Source organism: Gobius niger (genome assembly GCF_951799975.1).
Source record: "Gobius niger genome assembly, chromosome: 7".
NCBI lineage: Eukaryota > Metazoa > Chordata > Actinopteri > Gobiiformes > Gobiidae > Gobius > Gobius niger.
The window spans coordinates 5,222,830-5,243,655 of NC_136858.1; the positions used below are offsets into that span (position 1 = coordinate 5,222,830).

Below are 20,826 nucleotides of genomic sequence, written 5' to 3' on the forward strand. Positions count from 1 at the left end.
TCCTAATCGCTGCTTTTGTCTGTTTGAGTCTCTCCAGGTTGAAACAGAATGTTTCCCTACGAAAGGAAAAAAATGTCAGGTATAGGTCTTTTAAGTCCATGTGACCCGGGTCACTATCAAGACCACCTGGTGTCACTTTTGAATTTGAATGTGTACCCCGACAAAGAGCCGCTTGTGGTCAAAACGCGTCGGCATTTGCTGATGTCCTTGTTATAATAACCGATTTGTCTTGTCAAAAGTCAGTGTAGTGTTTGTTGATCCTTTTTCCAAAGTGCAAAAAAAAAAAATCTCAGGTGTGGAATAATTACAGTGAAAGAAAGATGTGGTTTTCATATGTCCAGACCACACGGAGTTCTGCAGTAACTCCAGTGTAACTCTGTGACTCCAGTAGCTCTCAGGTTGCTTAAGCTTTGGGTCAACTCACCTCTCAGGACATTCTCTAAGCCCACGTTCCCTCCACTGTGACAACTAGACAACTGACCCCCAGCCTCAACGGTCCCCCTCATCCCCCCAAACAAGCCCCTCCTACTAGGATTTTTCTTTTACAGTATATTCTGTAGCTCTGTACTGGGGTACTTAAAGACACAAAAAATATGCACAACATTTAAAAAAAAATGTTGCTCAGTTAATAAATGATATTCATGGAATCAGTAAGTAAGTGGCTTGGATCACCTCCTTCCTCTACACCTTTCAGATGAAGCGCACCTTCAAAAAAAAGTGTGATTGACCCAAAGCCGCTTTCATTGTTTTTATCTCTATGTGTGAAAACGGCCTTTAATCCAGGAAGAGTGTCTCAGTTTGACTACCCTTTCCTAACAGCTCTGGGTGTGTTTGTGATGAGGATAACATGATCAAAAGCTTCAAACAGGGTGACACTTTATATTAGGGGTGCTTGTCAAGTATTAATACGCATTAGTAATCAATAAGCCATGGATTACATACTTAAATATATTATTAAGCTGCACATTAAACTACAGTATTATTAACTACCATGCTAATAGGCCATGAATAATATTGCGTATTCATGGCCTACCCTAATCTAACATACTAATGCTTATTAATACCTTATTAATACTTAACCAAATGTTAGTATTGTGACTGCTTTAAACATGTTCATGGGCTCTGATCTAATCTTTCCCTGGGGTTTGTGTGCGCAGAAGCTGCTGGCGTGCTTCCACAGCAGCGCTGACAGCTCCGGGGCAGACGCCTGCGAGGTGAAGGTGGCCGCCCCCTCTCACTCCCCCACAGCGGAGGCCGAGTACTGGAGGATCAAGGCCATGGCCCAGCAGGTCCGACCACAACCACTCACTCACACAGGAGGAGACGGCTGTACGGAGGAGCAAACACAGGGTCGATTAAGTGTTCCCTTTGTCAAAGCGAGAGCAGGGAGCTGGTCAAGTTTAAATGAGGGTTTCACACATATTCCTAACTCACCTGCTCTTTACACATTATCTGCTGGACGTCTGATGGCAAACAATAGTGGACAAATATCGCTTATCGCTCATTCATTAAAGGGGCTGTGTGGAGTTTGCCAGTTTTGTACTCGTGACTGCCCCCTCAGGCAAAATGCATCACTGCAGCCTCAATGATAAGCTTGTGCATGACTTTGTTTCAACTATATCATATTGACTGTCTTTTACTACAGACTACAGCCTTATGTAGCCTGTATCTAAAAGAAAATACAACTGTATACTTGTTTCTGTTGAATCTTCAGATGTTCGAGGTTTCATTCTAAAGATGTGTGCATGTGTCCCAGGTGTTCATGTTGGACAGCCAGTGCTCTCCAAAGACGCCCAGCAACAAAGAGGGCTTTGAGCACGCTCAGTCCTGCGTCCTCATCATCGAGTTACCGGCCGACCAGCAGGCCAACGGACACAGCCAGAAGAGGTACGGGAAATACCCCCATGTCCAAAAGCAGCCACACGCTCGCCTTAGCCGGAGAGAGAGTGGAGCTCCACAGTCCCGCACAACTCTGATCCTGCGCTGGTTCAGGAAGTGATGATCCCATTCACAATCTCCATAGAATACCCCCCCCTCCCAAAGTCTATGGGAGTTTTGAATGGGGATTTGTTTTTCTTGAGTATAGGCGGGACTGTTGGGCTCCGGTCCGCATGAGTGCCCAAACCCTCCAATTCGAAAATCAAAACATATTTTCTATTTGTTTATACAGTGTCCTCCACTCATGTCCAATCTGTGTTTTAGATAAATAACCTTTGGAGACGTTCTGATTTTTACTATATGCTAGTGATGGGCAATTGGAGCTCCAGAGCTCGTATCGCTGCTCTGGAACGTGTTTTAACCTCTTAACCTCCGCCTTAACTGAGCACATTTTCTCCCATTCTACCCAAATCCAAATGCTTCTCGACTACAGCCTATGAGCCAGGGTGATGCCTCATTTGAAAGCTAAGACCAACAAAACGGGTCTAAGATTTTTCCTTGCTTTGTCACTGGGTTTGGTTAGTTTTTTTTTAGATTATTGGTATTTTTCATCACTTTTGAGTCATGTTTTTGTCGCTTTCTTCTACCTACCATTCAGCGAGCGGGGGAGGCGGGGCTTGTAGGTGACGTCAAGCATTTGAGCCGCATTTGCTGGTTGTAGTTTGGTAATGCCGGCGGATACGAAAGAAATGGAAGCTCTTCAGTCCGTCCTGGCTCGGCTCCAAATATCCAGATATTGAAATTGAAGGCTGCTGTCCCCAAGAGTTATGATAGAGTTATGATAGAGCTATGATAGAGCTATGATAGAGTTATGATAGTGCTATGATAGAGCTATGATAGAGCTATGATAGAGTTATGATAGAGTTATGATAGAGTTATGATAGAGTTATGATAGAGCTATGATAGAGCTATGATAGAGCTATGATAGAGTTATGATAGAGCTATGATAGAGCTATGATAGAGCTATGATAGTTATGATAGAGCTATGATAGTTATGATAGAGCTATGATAGAGCTATGATAGAGTTATGATAGTGCTATGATAGAGCTATGATAGAGTTATGATACAGTTATGATAGAGTTATGATAGAGTTATGATAGAGCTATGATAGAGCTATGATAGAGCTATGATAGAGCTATGATAGAGCTATGATAGAGTTATGATAGAGCTATGATAGAGTTATGATAGAGCTATGATAGAGCTATGATAGAACTATGATAGAGCTATGATAGTTATGATAGAGCTATGATAGTTATGATAGAGCTATGATATAGTTATGATAGTTATGATAGAGTTATGATAGTTATGATAGAGTTATGATAGAGTTATGATAGAGGTATGATAGAGTTATAATAATGCTATGATAGAGTTATGATAGAGTTATGATAGAGTTATGATAGAGCTATGATAGAGCTATGATAGAGTTATGATAGTTATGATAGAGCTATGATAGAGTTATGATAGAGCTATGATAGAGCTATGATAGAGCTATGATAGAGTTATGATAGAGTTATGATAGAGCTATGATAGAGCTATGATAAAGCTATGATAGAGCTATGATAGAGTTATGATAGAGTTATGATAGAGTTATGATAGAGTTATGATAGAGCTATGATAGAGCTATGATAGAGTTATGATAGTTATGATAAAGTTATGATAGAGTTATGATAGAGCTATGATAGAGTTATAATAGAGCTATGATAGAGTTATGATAGAGCTATGATAGAGCTATGATAGAGTCATGATAGAGCTATGATAGAGTTATGATAGAGCTATGATAGAGTTATGATAGTTATGATAGTTATGATAGAGCTATGATAGAGCTATGATAGAGTTATGATAGTTATGATAGAGTTATGATAGAGTTATGATAGTTATGATAGTTATGATAGAGTTATGATAGAGTTATGATAGAGTTATGATAGTTATGATAGAGTCATGATAGAGCTATGATAGAGTTATGATAGAGTTATGATAGTTATGATAGAGCTATGATAGAGCTATGATAGAGTTATGATAGTTATGATAGAGTTATGATAGAGTTATGATAGTTATGATAGTTATGATAGAGTTATGATAGAGCTATGATAGAGTTATAATAGAGCTATGATAGAGTTATGATAAAGTTATGATAGTTATGATAGAGTTATAATAGAGCTATGATAGAGTTATGATAGAGCTATGATAGAGCTATGATAGAGCTATGATAGAGTTATGATAGTTATGATAGAGTTATGATAGAGTTATGATAGAGCTATGATAGAGCTATAACAGAGCTATGATAGAGCTATGATAGAGCTATGATAGAGCTATGATAGAGCTATGATAGAGTTATGATAGAGTTATGATAGAGCTATGATAGAGCTATGATAGAGCTATGATAGAGCTATGATAGAGTTATGATAGAGCTATGATAGAGTTATGATAGAGTTATGATAGAGCTATGATAGAGCTATGATAGAGCTATGATAGTTATGATAGAGCTATGATAGTTATGATAGAGCTATGATATAGTTATGATAGTTATGATAGAGTTATGATAGTTATGATAGAGTTATGATAGAGTTATGATAGAGGTATGATAGAGTTATAATAGTGCTATGATAGAGTTATGATAGAGTTATGATAGAGCTATGATAGAGCTATGATAGAGTTATGATAGTTATGATAGAGCTATGATAGAGCTATGATAGAGCTATGATAGAGCTATGATAGAGTTATGATAGAGCTATGATAGAGCTATGATAGAGTTATGATAGAGTTATGATAGAGTTATGATAGAGCTATGATAGAGCTATGATAGAGCTATGATAGAGCTATGATAGAGTTATGATAGAGTTATGATAGTTATGATAGAGTTATGATAGAGCTATGATAGAGCTATGATAAAGTTATGATATAGTTATGGTAGAGCTATGATAGAGTTATAATAGAGCTATGATAGAGTTATGATAGAGCTATGATAGAGCTATGATAGAGCTATGATAGAGTCATGATAGAGCTATGATAGAGTTATGATAGTTATGATAGAGTTATGATAGAGTTATGATAGAGTCATGATAGTTATGATAGAGTCATGATAGAGCTATGATAGAGTTATGATAGAGTTATGATAGAGTTATGATAGTTATGATAGTTATGATAGAGCTATGATAGAGCTATGATAGAGTTATGATAGTTATGATAGAGTTATGATAGAGTTATGATAGTTATGATAGTTATGATAGAGTTATGATAGAGTTATGATAGAGTTATGATAGTTATGATAGAGTCATGATAGAGCTATGATAGAGTTATGATAGAGTTATGATAGAGTTATGATAGTTATGATAGAGCTATGATAGAGCTATGATAGAGTTATGATAGTTATGATAGAGTTATGATAGAGTTATGATAGTTATGATAGTTATGATAGAGTTATGATAGAGCTATGATAGAGTTATAATAGAGCTATGATAGAGTTATGATAGAGTTATGATAGTTATGATAGAGTTATAATAGAGCTATGATAGAGTTATGATAGAGCTATGATAGAGCTATGATAGAGCTATGATAGAGCTATGATAGAGCTATGATAGAGTTATGATAGTTATGATAGAGTTATGATAGAGTTATGATAGAGCTATGATAGAGCTATAACAGAGCTATGATAGAGCTATGATAGAGCTATGATAGAGCTATGATAGAGCTATGATAGAGCTATGATAGAGCTATGATAGAGTTATGATAGAGTTATGATAGAGCTATGATAGAGCTATGATAGAGCTATGATAGAGTTATGATAGAGTTTTGATAGTTATGATAGAGTTATGATAGAGCTATGATAGAGTTATGGTAGAGCTATGATAGAGTTATGATAGAGTTATGATAGAGTTATGAAAGTTATGATAGAGTTATGATAGAGCTATGATAGAGTCATGATAGAGCTATGATGATAGATATGATGTCTATCATATCACTATTTAGAACACGGTCTAAAGCCTGATTGAAAAATAGCGTTGCGTCTGCTGCTGTCATGTTTGATCCGTAAATAAACTTTTTTTTTTTAAATTGTAAATAAACTTCAAGGTTCCGTATATCGAATACCTCGTCATCGTCTTGCCGTCCCTCCTTGTTCTGTGATTGGTTCCCAAATCTATGCAAAATTTCGGCCATGGTCCCCAGGCTGCTGTGCAGTTTAAAATGAGCGCACACAGCAGTCTGGTGTTAGCCCGGCAACAATATTGGAATAGTTGCGAGGAAGCTGTGAGCTTTTGGAAAAGTTTCCATGATGTACTGATTTCATGGAGTTTGCTTGATTGTGCTTGATCACAACATTGGGACTGCCTATGTTTGATCTGATCACTCAAAGGTAAACATCAGATTGTTTATGCAAAAAAAAAATCAAAACACCACACACCTGTTTGAAACCTCTACTGCACACATGGATTTGATCGTGTTGCTGCTTCAGTCGTGTTTATAAGAAGCCACGTTTTTAAGAAATCACAATAATAAAGTTTGTCCACAAGACGTCCACGTTCAAACAGAGTGAAGCGGCTCTGAAGCTCTGAACCCTTACAGGACATTTTGCCAGGAGAGCCTTCAAGTGTCGCCCATCACTAGTATATGCTAAATGCCATACAGCTCATTATTGTCCCATTTGTTCCTGTTTTATTCTGTGGAGAGCACTGTATTTGCGTTTTCGAACACCTCCCACGTATCTTCAATTTAAACTTGTACACTGTCGCCCAAAGCAACACTGAACCCATGATTCCAAACAGTGTCTAAACGTCCAGTCTCAAAAAATGTAATTGTAACCATGTGTTTTTCTCCCGCTGCTTTGCTAACAGGAAAATTGGGTAAGATTGATCCTTCCGAGTGGACAAACGTACACGTCATTAAAAAGCTTCTTGATTTGATGATTTTTGGTGTGATATGAAGGTAAAACATGATGTTTTATTCATGCTTCCAAACATTCAAAATAAGCCTAGAACCTGTGAGGCAGTAGAGAGAGTTTTGTATGGTGCCCATTTCTTTCATTCTTGTCCAATTGTGATTTCGTTCAGTGTTTATCTCATCATATTGGTTCACTCTGATCACTTTCTACGCTCTGCAAGTCAAAACTTCAATTTTCCATCGTAAAATCCTCCAGTGACCCCTCAAGGATTTGTAAGATTAAAGATTAGAGTAATTCTTCAGAAAACATAATAGTATTTTAAGTTTGTTTTAGCCTAGATTGATACTGAGAGTTGCGTAAGTCCTTCCAATGGGAATTCGGTTGCCTTGATTTCTGGGGTAAAATGTCAGAGGGTGGGATTGTGCTCTGTGGCTTTGACCTATTTCTCGAAAGACAGGCCAAGCTCTGATGTCTAGTTTGTCGTAACTGGCCCTGATACTTTTTTAGGCGATTTCGGACCCGCCAAAAGGGAATATACAGAGACAGACCGGCAGATGATGAAACAAAGACAAAGAAAACAACAGCCATTCAACCGATGTGGTGTCAGGAGCCACCATCACTTTAGGATGATGATGGACTGCGACCCAAATAAACATTTATTTTGTCTTATATAATGCACAATATATGCCTGTCCTGCCGTCCACTGAATTCTCCTACGTTTAAAATCTGAACAGTTTCTAATGACTCCCTGTATCCTTACATTTTTGTGGCATCGATCGTTCACATTAGCCTCTGCTCTTCTGGCTGATGCTTCGTAAAACCAATAACTTCCTTGTATAAAAAGTATCCGGCTTTTCTCTGATTGGTTAATTTGCTTGTGAGTCACACTCATCAGGAATTCTAAGAAATCACCCCCTGATCCTAGGCTACACGTCTTTGCAAAGAATAGGAAAAGCGTGTGTTCTGACTGTTCAGGCTTGCAAAGTATTGTATTTTCTCCACAAATTATAGTTGGATTGGATTATAGCAATGGTGTTATTATAGGTTTTCAGAAGAATTTAATCCCATTTTGGAATGAGGCTGTAACAGAACAAAATGTAGGAAAAGTGTAGGGGTGTCAATACTTTCCAGATGCACTGTATCTTTAGAGGCGCCAGGTTTGATGCTGTTGGTCCAGGGACAGAAATTAAAGCCACACCATGTAGAATTTTACCCAAAAAATAAAATTGAAATTCAAGCTTTTATTTTATGACAGATATTTTCAGCATTGAAAAATACCTCAAACAAACATGTGATTTTGCTGTGGGCGGCCCAGATCTCCTAAGACATGACATAATTTTACCGGGAGTGGGTACGTCTCCAGCTCGTTTCCGTGGAGATGTCGACTAAAGGCAGCAGAATTTGAGATTTAAACAGGTTAGGTTCCCATCCAAATCTATTCATTGATTTCTCGCTGCAGTAATAGCATTTCCTGTGTCGAGCTGGTCATTAGGAGCATGTTTTGTACTAATGGCAACAGTATAGTCCAAAATGTTACACAGTGCACCTTTAAGGAAGTGACTTGGTTGTTTCAGCTCAAATAAATGATACAAATTTTAAAAAGATAGCATTTTATGGAATAAAGTAACACTATTCTTCTGTTTTATGGTCAAATATTTTATTATGGGTATCGGGAAAAGTATTGTTCAGGTATTGGTATCATAAACCAAGTATCATGTAATGGTACCCAGCCCTATACGGGACAAGGATCATTTTCTGGATATTTTTGGGATAGATTCGGGATACAAGAGTGTTGATTTCGGGACTGTCCAATTTTACAACTGGGCTCGTGAAAGGCAGACAAACTAAGCACCAGCCAGAAGGTTGTCTCGTTGTCTCCTCGTCTCCTTGTCCTAGGGTCTCTCTTTGTCTTGTTATGGTAAATATCGAGACCATAGTAAATAAAATCCGGAGAGAAGTTGTCGTGAGTCAAGCGTGCCGATTTATTGGACATGTGCACATGGAGACACATCAAGTACCGAGATACAAGATGCTCTGAAGCACAGTTCAGAGCTCACAGTATTTATACACAAAGATAAACAATGATCATACGATTGTGGAATGCCCCCAATGGTGTAATGGTTCAGGTTGACCTAAGACATTCAAAAACGCTGACGAAGATGTATTAGACAAACGTCGCCACAGCAAGGACACAGACACCCTGTCTCCAATTCGAGATAAGATGTACTACCCCGGCCACGCAGGTGTCCGAGCAGGTGTCCCTTAGCTGTAAACACTGTCTCTTAGCTGTAAACAGGGTACAGTGCGTACTTGTCAGTCGCTCATAACACATACGTAATGTGATTACAATAAAGCATATAATAAACATATAATAATATATAATATACAGTTGGATTTCCATAATTTCCATAACAGTCTTCAGATGAAAGCTGGATACTGGGAAGCGCATCCAATTTGTTCCTCAATGGAACTTTTTCATTTCCATTTTGCGAGAGCGATGCGCAAACCAGCAACACTCGCCATGAGCGGCGTGACTTCAGGGGAGCTGTCACACCCAATGAACTAATGGAATGTTCGTGAACACCGTGACAAGCATGTTTATGGGTGCACAAATCCAGACGTCCACTGCAGCAGAGAGGACAGAGGCTACGTGACATGTGCCCTCCCCCCCCAGACTTTACGTGATTCCTTATGATGGACAAAATGGCCTATAGTGTGTCCCCAGCTAGAAGATGAACTCAAATAGCACACGGCAGATGACGAAAGTATTGTCCTGCATGGATTAGAAAAGTTCTGTCACTCTCAGCCAACAAAAGAAAACCCAAATCCGGTCAGCGATTCACGGCTTTACTCGAGCTTGTTGTGTCCAGAGTCCTGATACCATCATTTAGCTGAGAAATCAAATTAAACACTTTCGATGGATGAAAAACGTCCCTACAGGTGCAGTCGCATGGTGCATGGCTTTAACTGCTTTTTCAAGTGTCTAATCAGCTCATTTTATCGTAAGCTTTTTCTTTTCCTCCCTTTCAATTCAACCAGGAGTGACACACGAGCCAGTTTCGAGGAATCGTTATTGAATGGATAGACTTAAGAATTCAGCAACGTGAGGAATGGAAAACATTACTTTGGAGAGATTCTGTAGCTTCTTTGGAGCTAATCCACTGTTGGTGAAGAGGGGGATATAGGCTGAGGTGGCCGGCCGTGGTCAGGAGGCGAAGGCAAACTGCAGTCTTCCTGGTTGAATTTACGCTTCTGTTATTGTGCTTTGACGACATCAGTTGGTAAAACGTCCTGCAGAATGTTAGATTTCACATTGCTCGTGGATCAATTCATAGTTTTCAGTGACATCAATTGAAGGGAACCATGACTGCAGACAGTTAAAACAGACCATTATAAACACCACTGTCACCTGGGGCGCCAATAGTTTTAAACAGTTTGGGGTAGGAAAAAAAAAACATTATGGTTTATGGATTTGAACATGCCCAAGGAGACTTGATGATCTATCTGGGATGTAATAAAATCAGAAAGCCAAAATCCAGATCCTCTGCTTCTTCGACAGTTGAAGAAGAGACAACCAAACTGAACAAGATTAGGCATTAAACTGCATGAACGGAGCTAAATACAACTCTGGCAGTGCCTTTCAGTGGTGTCCCACGAAAACTCTGAGTATCTACTAGCCCTGTAGGAACTGAATGAGCAAACACTCCCTCAATATGTTCTCCCGTGGTTCTAGGATCCCGTTCCGGAACATCGTGGTGAGCCTGCTGTCCCACCAGGTTCTCCTGCAGAACCTGTCGGACATCCTCCTGCAGGAGTTCGTAAAGCCGCCCGAGGGTCAGGAGAGGGTGACCCCGGTGACCTCTGACCCGGGCCGCCCCACCGCAGGCTTCCTGAGGTACATCTCCATGAGCAACCTGGCCATCATCCTGGACCTGCTGCTGGACTCCTACAGGTATGGGTCACTCGGATATGCCACAGGTATGGATGAGATGTTTTAGATCTCACAATGGAGAGTTTCATAGCACGGGACTATGGTTGTGTTCACGTCGCAACATTCTAAAGAGCCTACGCTTTAAAACTCAGGTGGAGCAGCTGAAAATTCCATACTGGTAACTATGGTAACTGTCAAAATGCAGATTTCTTGTCTTAGTTTATTGCTATTTTCTCTCTCATTCCTGGGTCAATTCACATGAAACAAAAACTGTCACAAAGTTTAAAGTCATCTCTTCCAGGTCATATGAATTATGGTCTAAGTATGTCCTCATAAAGGTTTCCAAAAGTGGAGACCATATTCAAAAACGTGTGTGGTGTTGGTCAGCAGAAAGGACTTTCAGACATAAGAATAATGTGGCAGGTTTGTGAATTTAATCACTGTCAAATAATGACCAGGGAAAACGTTCTTTGTTGTACTGGCACTTGTTCCGACTGAAATAGAATTCTCAAACATGTAAAAGTCTGCTGCTGTAAACATATTACGTTCCCATTCATCTGCGCCACATGGAGTGAGTCATGTGTTGATTTCCAAATGTCAATATGTGGCTGTTGTTATGACTCTAGGGTTCTGTGTCGCTGTGGCCGAGGTCGTCATCTCTCCAAACAGCTGTGGTCTGAGCAGGGCTTGGCAATATTGACCAAAATAACTATTTCTATATTGTAGTTTCGACTTGTCCATAACAAAACATTCAGAAATAGGCAAATTATCCTGGCAAACATCTACATTTAGATCACAAAGATAGTCGTCTTGTACAAACTTCAAAAGTAGAGGGGAATAAAACTTATCTTTTGGACAGGAGTCAAATCACAGTTATATGGGGACCATTTTTTACTACATTTTTTGCTTTTACTAAATCAAATAATAATTTCTATATTGAAAAAAAAAAAAGAATATAATAATAACTTTTTATTTGTTATTTTATTTTACTTGTTAACTAAAAATGCATTTTGGTTTCTAAATGGCACTGTGCCTGTATAGATTATTTACACAGTGTTGCCAATTAGGGCTGGTTTTAATTAATCAGTTTGAATACATTTTCCTTCGAATAGCCCAATATCGATTAAAAAACCCATAAATCAATTCTTTTAATTCGTTTTTTTCCCCATAATAATAATGCCATGTGACTTCTTGCATTTGTGTCTTGGTCAGGTATGATTAATGTAACTGCATTGGGTTCCATAATGTAAAAAATCATACTAGTTTCTACTATGTGCATTAGTTCTTCTGAGAATGTTCAAGTCAAATTGGTTCTGTGTTTTTTGTCCTCCAATCTTTTCCATTGCCATCTTTTTACTGTCACATGCTTTGTCTTGTATTTTGTACTTAAAGCTTTATTCTGTTTATTAAAATCACAGTAAAGTTATATTCATAAGAAAGAAGTATAACAAATGTTGATTGATATCCTTTACTGAATCGAAAATCAATTAAGTTGGGCCTTGTTAAGTGAATCGAATCAGTTTGGGAATTCAGTGCTGTCAGTCCCCTTTGCTCAGTACCACACACTGAGCCCTGCTTAGTCCTGGTTTAGTCCAGGTTTAATCCTAGTTTAGTCCTAGTTCAGACCTGCTCACTGCTCATATTTTTAGAAAGCGATCGGTGGTTAACGATTGCTATTTGCGCGTGCTTATTGAATTAGATCCGCGGTTCCCAAAGCGGGGTCCGGGGCCTTAGAGTCACTACAGGGTGGCACCTAGAGTACATTGAAGAAAAAAACTGTTTCCCCAGAACGGCCCGGGACTTTGACACACGGCCTGGGCTGAAGTACCTCCTCATGAAGGTGTCCGGAGTGTGCGGAGCAGCCAACCTGTACCGCCAGGCCGCCATGAGCTTCAACCTGTACCTGCAGGCTCTGCTGGGCGCCGTCCTGAGCCAGGCCGACTGCATCACCACACAGCAGGTAACCACACAGCAGACGGACAAATGTGTGAGGCGCCATGGATACCTTTGTCTTCTTTGTTTTTTGATCGATAGACAGCACTTAGGGAGGTGGAAACACTCAGAGTCATCTGTGAGACACTGCAGGTGAAAACATCGACTTTTCGTGCAGTGGTCAATGTTGAGATTTTTTGCTAGTTTTCTCCATAAGATCTTCGTTTATATGTCACACAAAAGATCAAACTCTCCTGTACAATGCTTATTTGATGACGTTTTGTCGCTAGCGAGCCTTAGATTTCCAGGAAGTAACGACAACATTGCGGCACAACAGCCGGTTCCCCTCGCGTATCCACGTGTAGCTGCGACCGAGATCCAATCCACTTTATATAGCACATTTAAATAACAAAATGTTTCCATAAAACCAAAACAATACCTAGCTCCACCACTAAATGAGTATGAAACAATAAGTAGTAGTAGTAGTAGTAGAGTAATCCAAATCTGGTCATTTCCTTTGTGGGAGACAAGACTGGCTGAAGACGGGAGAAAAATACACAGGGCGTTTGTGCAGACGATACAATGCCTTAACTGGAGATCATTTAAAGTGCGTCTGACACATTAGACACATTTTTGTTAAAGTTAACAAAATTATACTAAACATTCTACCCAGTTTTGTTAGTTTGCCATTTTTTGTGATGTTTATTTTCTCACTTCCTTATTGGACAATGTCAGGAAATTACATTAAGGTAAACAATTTTAAACTGTTGCCGTGCCAACCATTTTATGTCATTGGGAAATTAATGAGTCATTAAAGAGGCCCTAAGTGATGTCTTTTTGATTTTTTTTGTTAGTAGGTGGTGTAGTGAATCCTGCTGCACCACCACCATCACACTCCCACCACCTGGCTTCCACACGTCACCCACGCCCCTCACTCCCCTTCACACTATAGACCACACACTGCTCTGATCTGAAACATTTTGAGACTTACATTTATTTGCTAAACTGCGACTTTAATGAAAGTCTCTCTGTTTTTGACATTTAGAACATAATAGTTCCATTTAGAACTAAGTTAAGGTGCAGAAAGGTGCAGACCTTTTTTTTCCCGCAACCCTTGAATGCCTCAGCCTCTCCTCCGGTGCTGCTTTGCTTTGTGATCTTAATGAGGAAAAAGTAAAGATGCACTGTGGGAATGCAACAATGCTGGACCGGCAAAGCGGGATCACTTAGAGCAGTGTTTTTCAACCTTTTTTGAGCCAAGGCACATATTTTTCATTGAAAAAATCACGAGGCACACCACCAGCAGAAAATGTAAAAAAATGTAACTCCTACTGTATATTCAGTAGGAACACCATATAGTCTCGCTAGCCACAATGCCATTGATCACGAATGAGCTACCTGCGACCACTTACTGATATGGAAGAGTATTACATGGTTACTCTGCCGATCACTGGAGGGCACAGACATTCAAAACTGTACATTATTTGCGGATAATAATGTTTTTTTGGTTTTTTTGAACAACTAGGTGAAATTGCATAATTTCCCAAGGCACACCAGACAATATCTCACGTCACACTAGTGTGCCACGGCACAGTGGTTGAAAAACACTGACTTAGAGTAGCTTTAACCTAAATAATATAACTTCTATTGCCAACTTTTCTGATCTACGCTTCACTGAAATCAAACTATGATTATTACACATAACAGATGTTATCCATCAAACTAAGTCATAATTGCATAAATAATGCATTTAAATGGTGTGTTTTTCTGGTTAAGGCTAAGGCTTACAATTTCCTAAATAAATCTTTGGAGAAACATTGAATCAATTTATAATTAAACATGTTAAGATTAGGGATTTTCTTCTTTCCAGGTGACAGTTACTGTAAGAGACCGAATTGCCGAATTCTGAAGATGGTGAGAGGTTTCCTGAATGCCTGATGTTTGCAAATGACACTTTAAAGAGCGACACACATTTGATTTCGTTCTAAAGTAAAGTGGACTGTTGTTTCCCTCGGGGCGTTAACAGGTGAAGAAGATCCTGTTTGAGGAGGAGGAGGAGGGCAGCTCGGACTCGTCCCACCAGAACTCGGCCTCCTCAGAAGACGAGGACATCTTCGAGGAGACGGCACAGGTGACACAACAGATTTCACTTTCACATTCATTTGAGCAGCAGTGGTGCAAAAGCACTTTTACAACAGGAAAGACAGATTTTATTTTTCATCCAATAGAGCATTGACAGTTGTTCTTTTTTTTTTTTTTTTACTTTTCACTCATAGTTATTGGTTGTGTGAAGCCATTTATGGTGAAAAAATGGAGTTCCTATTTTTAAATCATAATGAAAAAAGAAAGTGACCCTGATCAAAAGTTTACACACTCCAGTTCCTAATGCCGTGTATTGCCCCTTTAATATCAATGACAGCTTGGAGTCTTTTGTGGTAGTTGTGGATGAGGTTCTTTATTTTCTCTGAATTCTCAGAATAAAGTGAAGGTCCCGTTAGTGTCCATCTCAGTCTCCTGACCTCAATATCATTGAACCACTGCGGGAAGAGCTTAAACATGCAGTTCATGCAAGACAGCCCAGAAATGTACAGAAACTGGAAGCTTTTTGCCAAGAAGAATGGGCAGCTTTACCATCAGAAAAAATAAAGAACCTCATCCACAACTATCACAAAAGACTCCAAGCTGGACTCATGCCCTGACGAAGCCCTGTGCGGTCGAAACGCGTAGGCTGGTCCATACTTAATAGAGGACTTTTATTTTTGCTATATGACTCGAGTGCCTCGGACTTTATTTTGCTTTTTTGTCTGCTTTCGCTACTTTGCACAAGCTGTTCTACAAGCCAGTCTCAGCTAATTTACTCTTACGTAAGCAATAACAGTATTAAGAACTGGGGTATGTAAACTTTTGGTCAGGGTCATTTTGGTACTTTCTTTTTTCATTATGATTTAAAAAGAGTAAACGCAGTTGTCTGACCATAAATCGCTTCACACAACCACTAACTAACTATGAGTGAAAAAAAAAGTGGTGTGTAATCTTTCATAGTCTTCAGGAAATCAAAAATTCTGCCAGGGTATGTCAACTTTTGAGCACAACTATATTTACATATTTGTCAAACTGTTGTTAAACATCACCATATCAGCCAGAAGCAGCTTAGAGGTACTTTAAGGAGTCGTCAGAAGGACATGAGTGTTTTAGTCATTCCTAAGTGAACCGGCCTGGCGTGTTCTCATCCTCTCTCTTCCTCCTGATTCAGACTCATGGTGCTTTGCTCAGAGGCAGACGTCAGATAAAACTAACTCGCACACAGAGGCAGATTGTGGACACGGGGACTATTGAGCTCCATAAAGGTGTTCTCTGAAAATCCACGTCATTTTTACATCTGTAAACCTGCTGATAGGTTGTCTCCATGGTTACAATGGAGACAACCTTGTCACCAGGATTCCATTGATCCTGTAGCGATGTAGAGACGATGTAAAGACTGGGAAATTCAAGTCGCCATGGTAGCCACCCATCCAGCCATTGGGTCACAAAAAGGTCAAAGACGGCCAAATATAAATGAGTATTTATTGATTTCTTTTTGCATAAAAAGGTGAGCCCCCCTCGCGGGCGGGACAAGCGGCTGCCCCCCTGGCGCGCCCCGGTTCCCTCCCTGAGCGTGCAGCCTCTGGGCGGGGCGGACTGGGCGTGGCTGGTGAAGAGGCTGTATAAGCTGTGCCTGGACCTGTGCGCCAGCTACACCCAGCAGCACCGCGACCTGGAGAGCGCCCTGGAGGACAGCCCGCACCTGCGAGCCGGGCTGGGGGGCGATCAGCTCTTCTTCCTGCCGCTGTTCCAATCCGAGACCTCCACCCCCACCTCTGCCGGTGGGTTCTCGGCCCGCGGCACGCCCTCGGATGACTACGGGTACCGCTGTCACACTGCGGACACCAGCACGGCGTCACCGGGGGACACGCCCACGCCCAGCCCTGGCTTCAGGTCAGCATGTTGAATACTGGACACAAATATACTTTTAGAGACGCCCATTTGAACCTTTTGACAATATGTTACAGGATACTGCTGTTTCGACAGTGACCTGATCCAAACTAGTTCGCCTGGAAAGCAATTGTGGTTATTTGGTTATTTGGTTATTTCTGGTGAAGCATTGGTATCCCCCACAACGTTTTTAACATGTCAGTGATTAAGTATCAGTAGCTTGCGGTCCACGGCCTAATCTTTAAATATTGATTAATTTGCGATGACCTCAGTAGGAACAAAATAGGACAGGAAGTCATCACCACCAGCAACGAAATGAAGCATTTTAGTCTTCAAAATCACAATTTTTCCCTCTTTTTTATATTTATCACACACATATAAAGTCAAGCTAAAATCAGGTCCATATGGATGTTTTTTCATGGCAAATTGTCCAGTAGAAGAATATGTAGCATGAAGCTAACGGAGCTTCCTGGTTAGCATTGTCCATTTTTTTGATTTTGGATTGTAGCCGTGGGCCAGCTTCCTTGCCTAGACCCCATCACATGAGTGTTCCGAGGTTGGAGCGGCTCTGATGTTCCTTTAAAGGGATATTTCAGGATTTTTGACATAGGGCCTCATTTCCTAGTTATCCAGAGTGTTGCTGGTACCTGGAGATATTTTTTTGGTAATTCATGCAGTTCTTGTTTGAAGAGTTTCGTGGCGTTAGGCTAACACCAGACTAACCATATAATTGTCTGTGTCGATAGAATAATTTGAACCATTTTGCATTTGAAATACCTTATATTTGAGCAGCATCAGCTTCGTGGTTGTATAAGCTACGCAGCAGCGGAGTCATCTGCTAGAAAATAGTCCCTTAAAATGCGATCATTCATGTGATGCAAGGTCAGTTTGATTCCAAAAGTTATTCTATCGACACAGACATTTATATGGTTAGTCTGGTGTTATAAGTGATTTGCCTCAGGTGCACTGTGGAGCGGGTCAGACTGTTTTTAATGCAGGCTAGCTGATACATAGAAATGCGCTAGCCTTGCATTAACCTAGCGCCACGAAGCTCTTCAAACATAAGAACTGCATGAATTACAAAAAAAACATCTCCAGGTACTAGCAACACTCTGGATAACTAAGAAATGAGGCCCTTTGTCAAAAATCCTGAAATATCCCTTTAATCCTGCCGCGTCAGTACATTTACAGTCTCTTCCCACTCGATCTAGTTACTCCAGCCTGTGTGACTCCAACACAGTAAGATTGCACTGTTGTGGGTCTAATTTATAGGATGTGCCTCGCAATAACCCCGTGTGTCTTTGCAGTTGCACCGGCAGCCTGCCCCACCACTTCCGCAGTGGCTGTGAGACCCGTGACGCTGGGCTGAGCGCGGGGCCCGGGAGGAGGAAGGAGTGGTGGGAGAGCGCGGGGAACAAGCTGTACACCATCGCCACGGACCGCACCCTCAGCAAACTCATGCTGGAGTACAAGAGGAGGAGGCAGCAGCAGCAGCAGCAGCAAACGCCACAGAGCCACCTCAACCTCTTCATGAAGGAGCAGGGCCGCGCAGAGCCCCAGAGGCCCCCGCAGAGGCCACAGAACCTCATGGGCCAGCAGCAGGGGCCGCCACTGAGGCACTCGGTGAGCGCGGGGCCCGAGGTGCTGAGGCAGGACAAGAGGCCTCGGTCCGGGTCGACGGTCAGCTCACACAGTATCTCTCTGAGGGACGCCGAGGCGCAGATACAGGTACAGTCCTTCACTAACGGGGGAGCTGGGGCATCTCCAGGGCCATTTGTCGTTTGAGGTACTCTATTGAGAGTATTAACTTCAGCCTAAACCCTTTCGCTCATGCTGTACACGGAATAATGGAAATATTGTTTAATGTTTAAAAGAAATAAATGATCCAGCTTTTTTGCTTCCGATACCGATACTGGAGGTTTGAGTGTCTGCCAATATCAGATATTAACAAATACCAAGAGACTTTCTTAAAAGGGAAAAAGTTAATGGTCCTCTTGTCTTCAGGGTGAGAACAATGAAGTCTGATCTCAGCCTTGATTAGCTGCCGCTGGCACTAGCATGCTGCCACTCCCATTAGCATGCTGCCGCTCCCATTAGCATGCTGCTGCTGGCATTAGCATGCTGCCAATGGCATTAGCATGGTGCCAATGGCATTAGCATGGTGCCACCCCCATTAGCATGCTGCCTCTCCCATTAGCATGCTGCTGCTGGCATTAGCATGCTGCCGCTAGCATTAGCATGCTGCCGCTCCCATTAGCATGCTGCTGCTGGCAATAGCATGCTGACGCTGGCATTAGCATGCTGCCGCTAGCATTAGCATACTATTGCTTGCTGCTGCATTTAGGCGTGCAATCAAAAATACACTTGCAGGGGTAGCGTTCTTGTGCTTCAAAATGAGGTGCAGCGGACTTAGGGTTAGTGAAGTTGAAATTCGTGTTATTAAAGGAACAGGCCACTGTTTTTTCATACTGAGATATGTTCTTACCTGAGCTTAGATGAGTTGATGCATACCTGTCTGGTGTGCTCAGTCACACCAAAACACCAACATGTTGCTAGCATTTAGTTTCTCCTCCTCTCCTCTATGGGGCCAAACAGGGGTGAAGCTAGAAGCGACGAACTCTTCCACGTTTCCCCTATTTAAATACGGTTAAATGAGGGTTTACACAATCCAAGTCTAGGAACAAAATGAAATGTGTCGATTTTCTTAGTAGATAAAAAGGGGTACTGTATTGTGAGGCGTATTAACACCTTAGAAGCACTTCAACTTCCACGCCGTTATGTCGAAGTGCTCCTAGGCTAAATGCGAACAACATCTTTGGCCTTTTTGGCCTTTGTACGAGACTGAGCGCCCGGCACGCACAAACATCAGACAGTTCAACTCGTCTAAGCTCAGGTAAGAACATATCTCAGTATGTAAAAACAGTGGCTTATTCCTTTAAAACGGCGCTTTAAGAGGGCGCTGGAAGCCTGGCTGAAAATGGCAACATATGACCTGGAACGTTTCCTGCCAGGTTTTCTAACGTGGCCCGCCTTCCCTCCTCTCTCCCAGGCCTGGACCAACATGGTGCTGGCCCTGCTGGACCAGGTGCTCCTCCTGTCCACGCCGTCCTTCCTGGCCCTGCAGCCGCTGCTCTACCCCTGCCTGAGTCAGTTGACCTGCCACGTGACCGACCCGCGGGTGCGGCAGGCGCTGCGGGAGTGGCTGGAGCGCGTGGGCCGCCTCTACCAAATCACGGCCGAGCGCTTGCCGGAGAGCATCAAGTAAAGAGGAACCGTGGACTCTGGACGGGGGACATTTGCCCATGCACAAGGGGGATTGTAGAGTGATTGATTTGTGAGTCGATTGTTCGATTGAATGGGTCTACTTATGTTATGTTTTCTGATTCAGTTAAAAAAGGTTCAACAAAACTAGTAGCACCTTATATGGCTCCTCACAGAAAACAAAACTAATTCTGTCAGGCTGCACTGCACTTACAGACAAGACAATATTAGCTAAATCTGCAAAATGGTTTGTTGTGAGAAAAAGACTCAAACAAAAATGAGCTTGATAATGTCTGCGCCATGCTGCCTGTGCGAATGCAAACCTGCTGCCACTGTTACCCCTAGATTTCATATTCTCCGTGTTCGCCCCGCTTTGAAGGGGGTTGTTATCAATTCAGGCCACAAAACCAATCACATTAAGCTTCTATTGCTCCATTCACAGAAAAAGAACTTGTGATAGCGAAAGAGAAGTAGTCAAATTTCAAAGCGATCTCCTCTGTGACTGGAGTTTACAGCTCGCCTGTCCTTAAAATGTTATTTTATTGAACAGTTTTATTTCACAAACTCATTACTTTGCGCGGGCTCTCACTCGGAGCTCCCGGTGGACCTGCTGCGGAGGAGCTGAGCGAACAGGCGGACAGTTCCTATACGAGTACGAAATGACGACGGGCTTTGGGAGTTTACAGAAAAACTAAAATTCACAGAGTTCCCGTTTGTAAGAACAGTCACTGAAGTTGTCATATAAAGTGCTACTAGTTCACAGCGTATTCCAGAAGAAAACATCTGGACTGGGATGTTGGGGTCAGAACCAGACACGTCGGAGAGCTGACACAAACCTGCTTCACGCTCTGTATCCCGTAGTGCAATGCCATCTTAATACCAACGGAGTGTGCGTATAATATGACAATCCCTGCTG

The 20,826-nt window shown here is 41.6% G+C and overlaps 1 protein-coding gene across 1 annotated transcript in view; it reads left to right on the forward strand.

The window, feature by feature from the left end:
• Positions 1 to 20,348, forward strand: part of arfgef3 (ARFGEF family member 3) — an 88,837-nt gene extending 68,489 nt beyond the window's left edge. Inside the window, exons 35-42 of the mRNA XM_079560398.1 lie at positions 1,158 to 1,289; positions 1,757 to 1,887; positions 10,548 to 10,766; positions 12,534 to 12,705; positions 14,704 to 14,808; positions 16,267 to 16,652; positions 17,957 to 18,377; positions 19,699 to 20,348. Coding sequence (XP_079416524.1) covers positions 1,158 to 1,289; positions 1,757 to 1,887; positions 10,548 to 10,766; positions 12,534 to 12,705; positions 14,704 to 14,808; positions 16,267 to 16,652; positions 17,957 to 18,377; positions 19,699 to 19,914 — 1,782 coding nt within the window. The 3' untranslated portion in view covers positions 19,915 to 20,348. The remainder of the gene's footprint in view (positions 1 to 1,157; positions 1,290 to 1,756; positions 1,888 to 10,547; positions 10,767 to 12,533; positions 12,706 to 14,703; positions 14,809 to 16,266; positions 16,653 to 17,956; positions 18,378 to 19,698) is intronic.
• Positions 20,349 to 20,826: the final 478 nt, after the last annotated feature.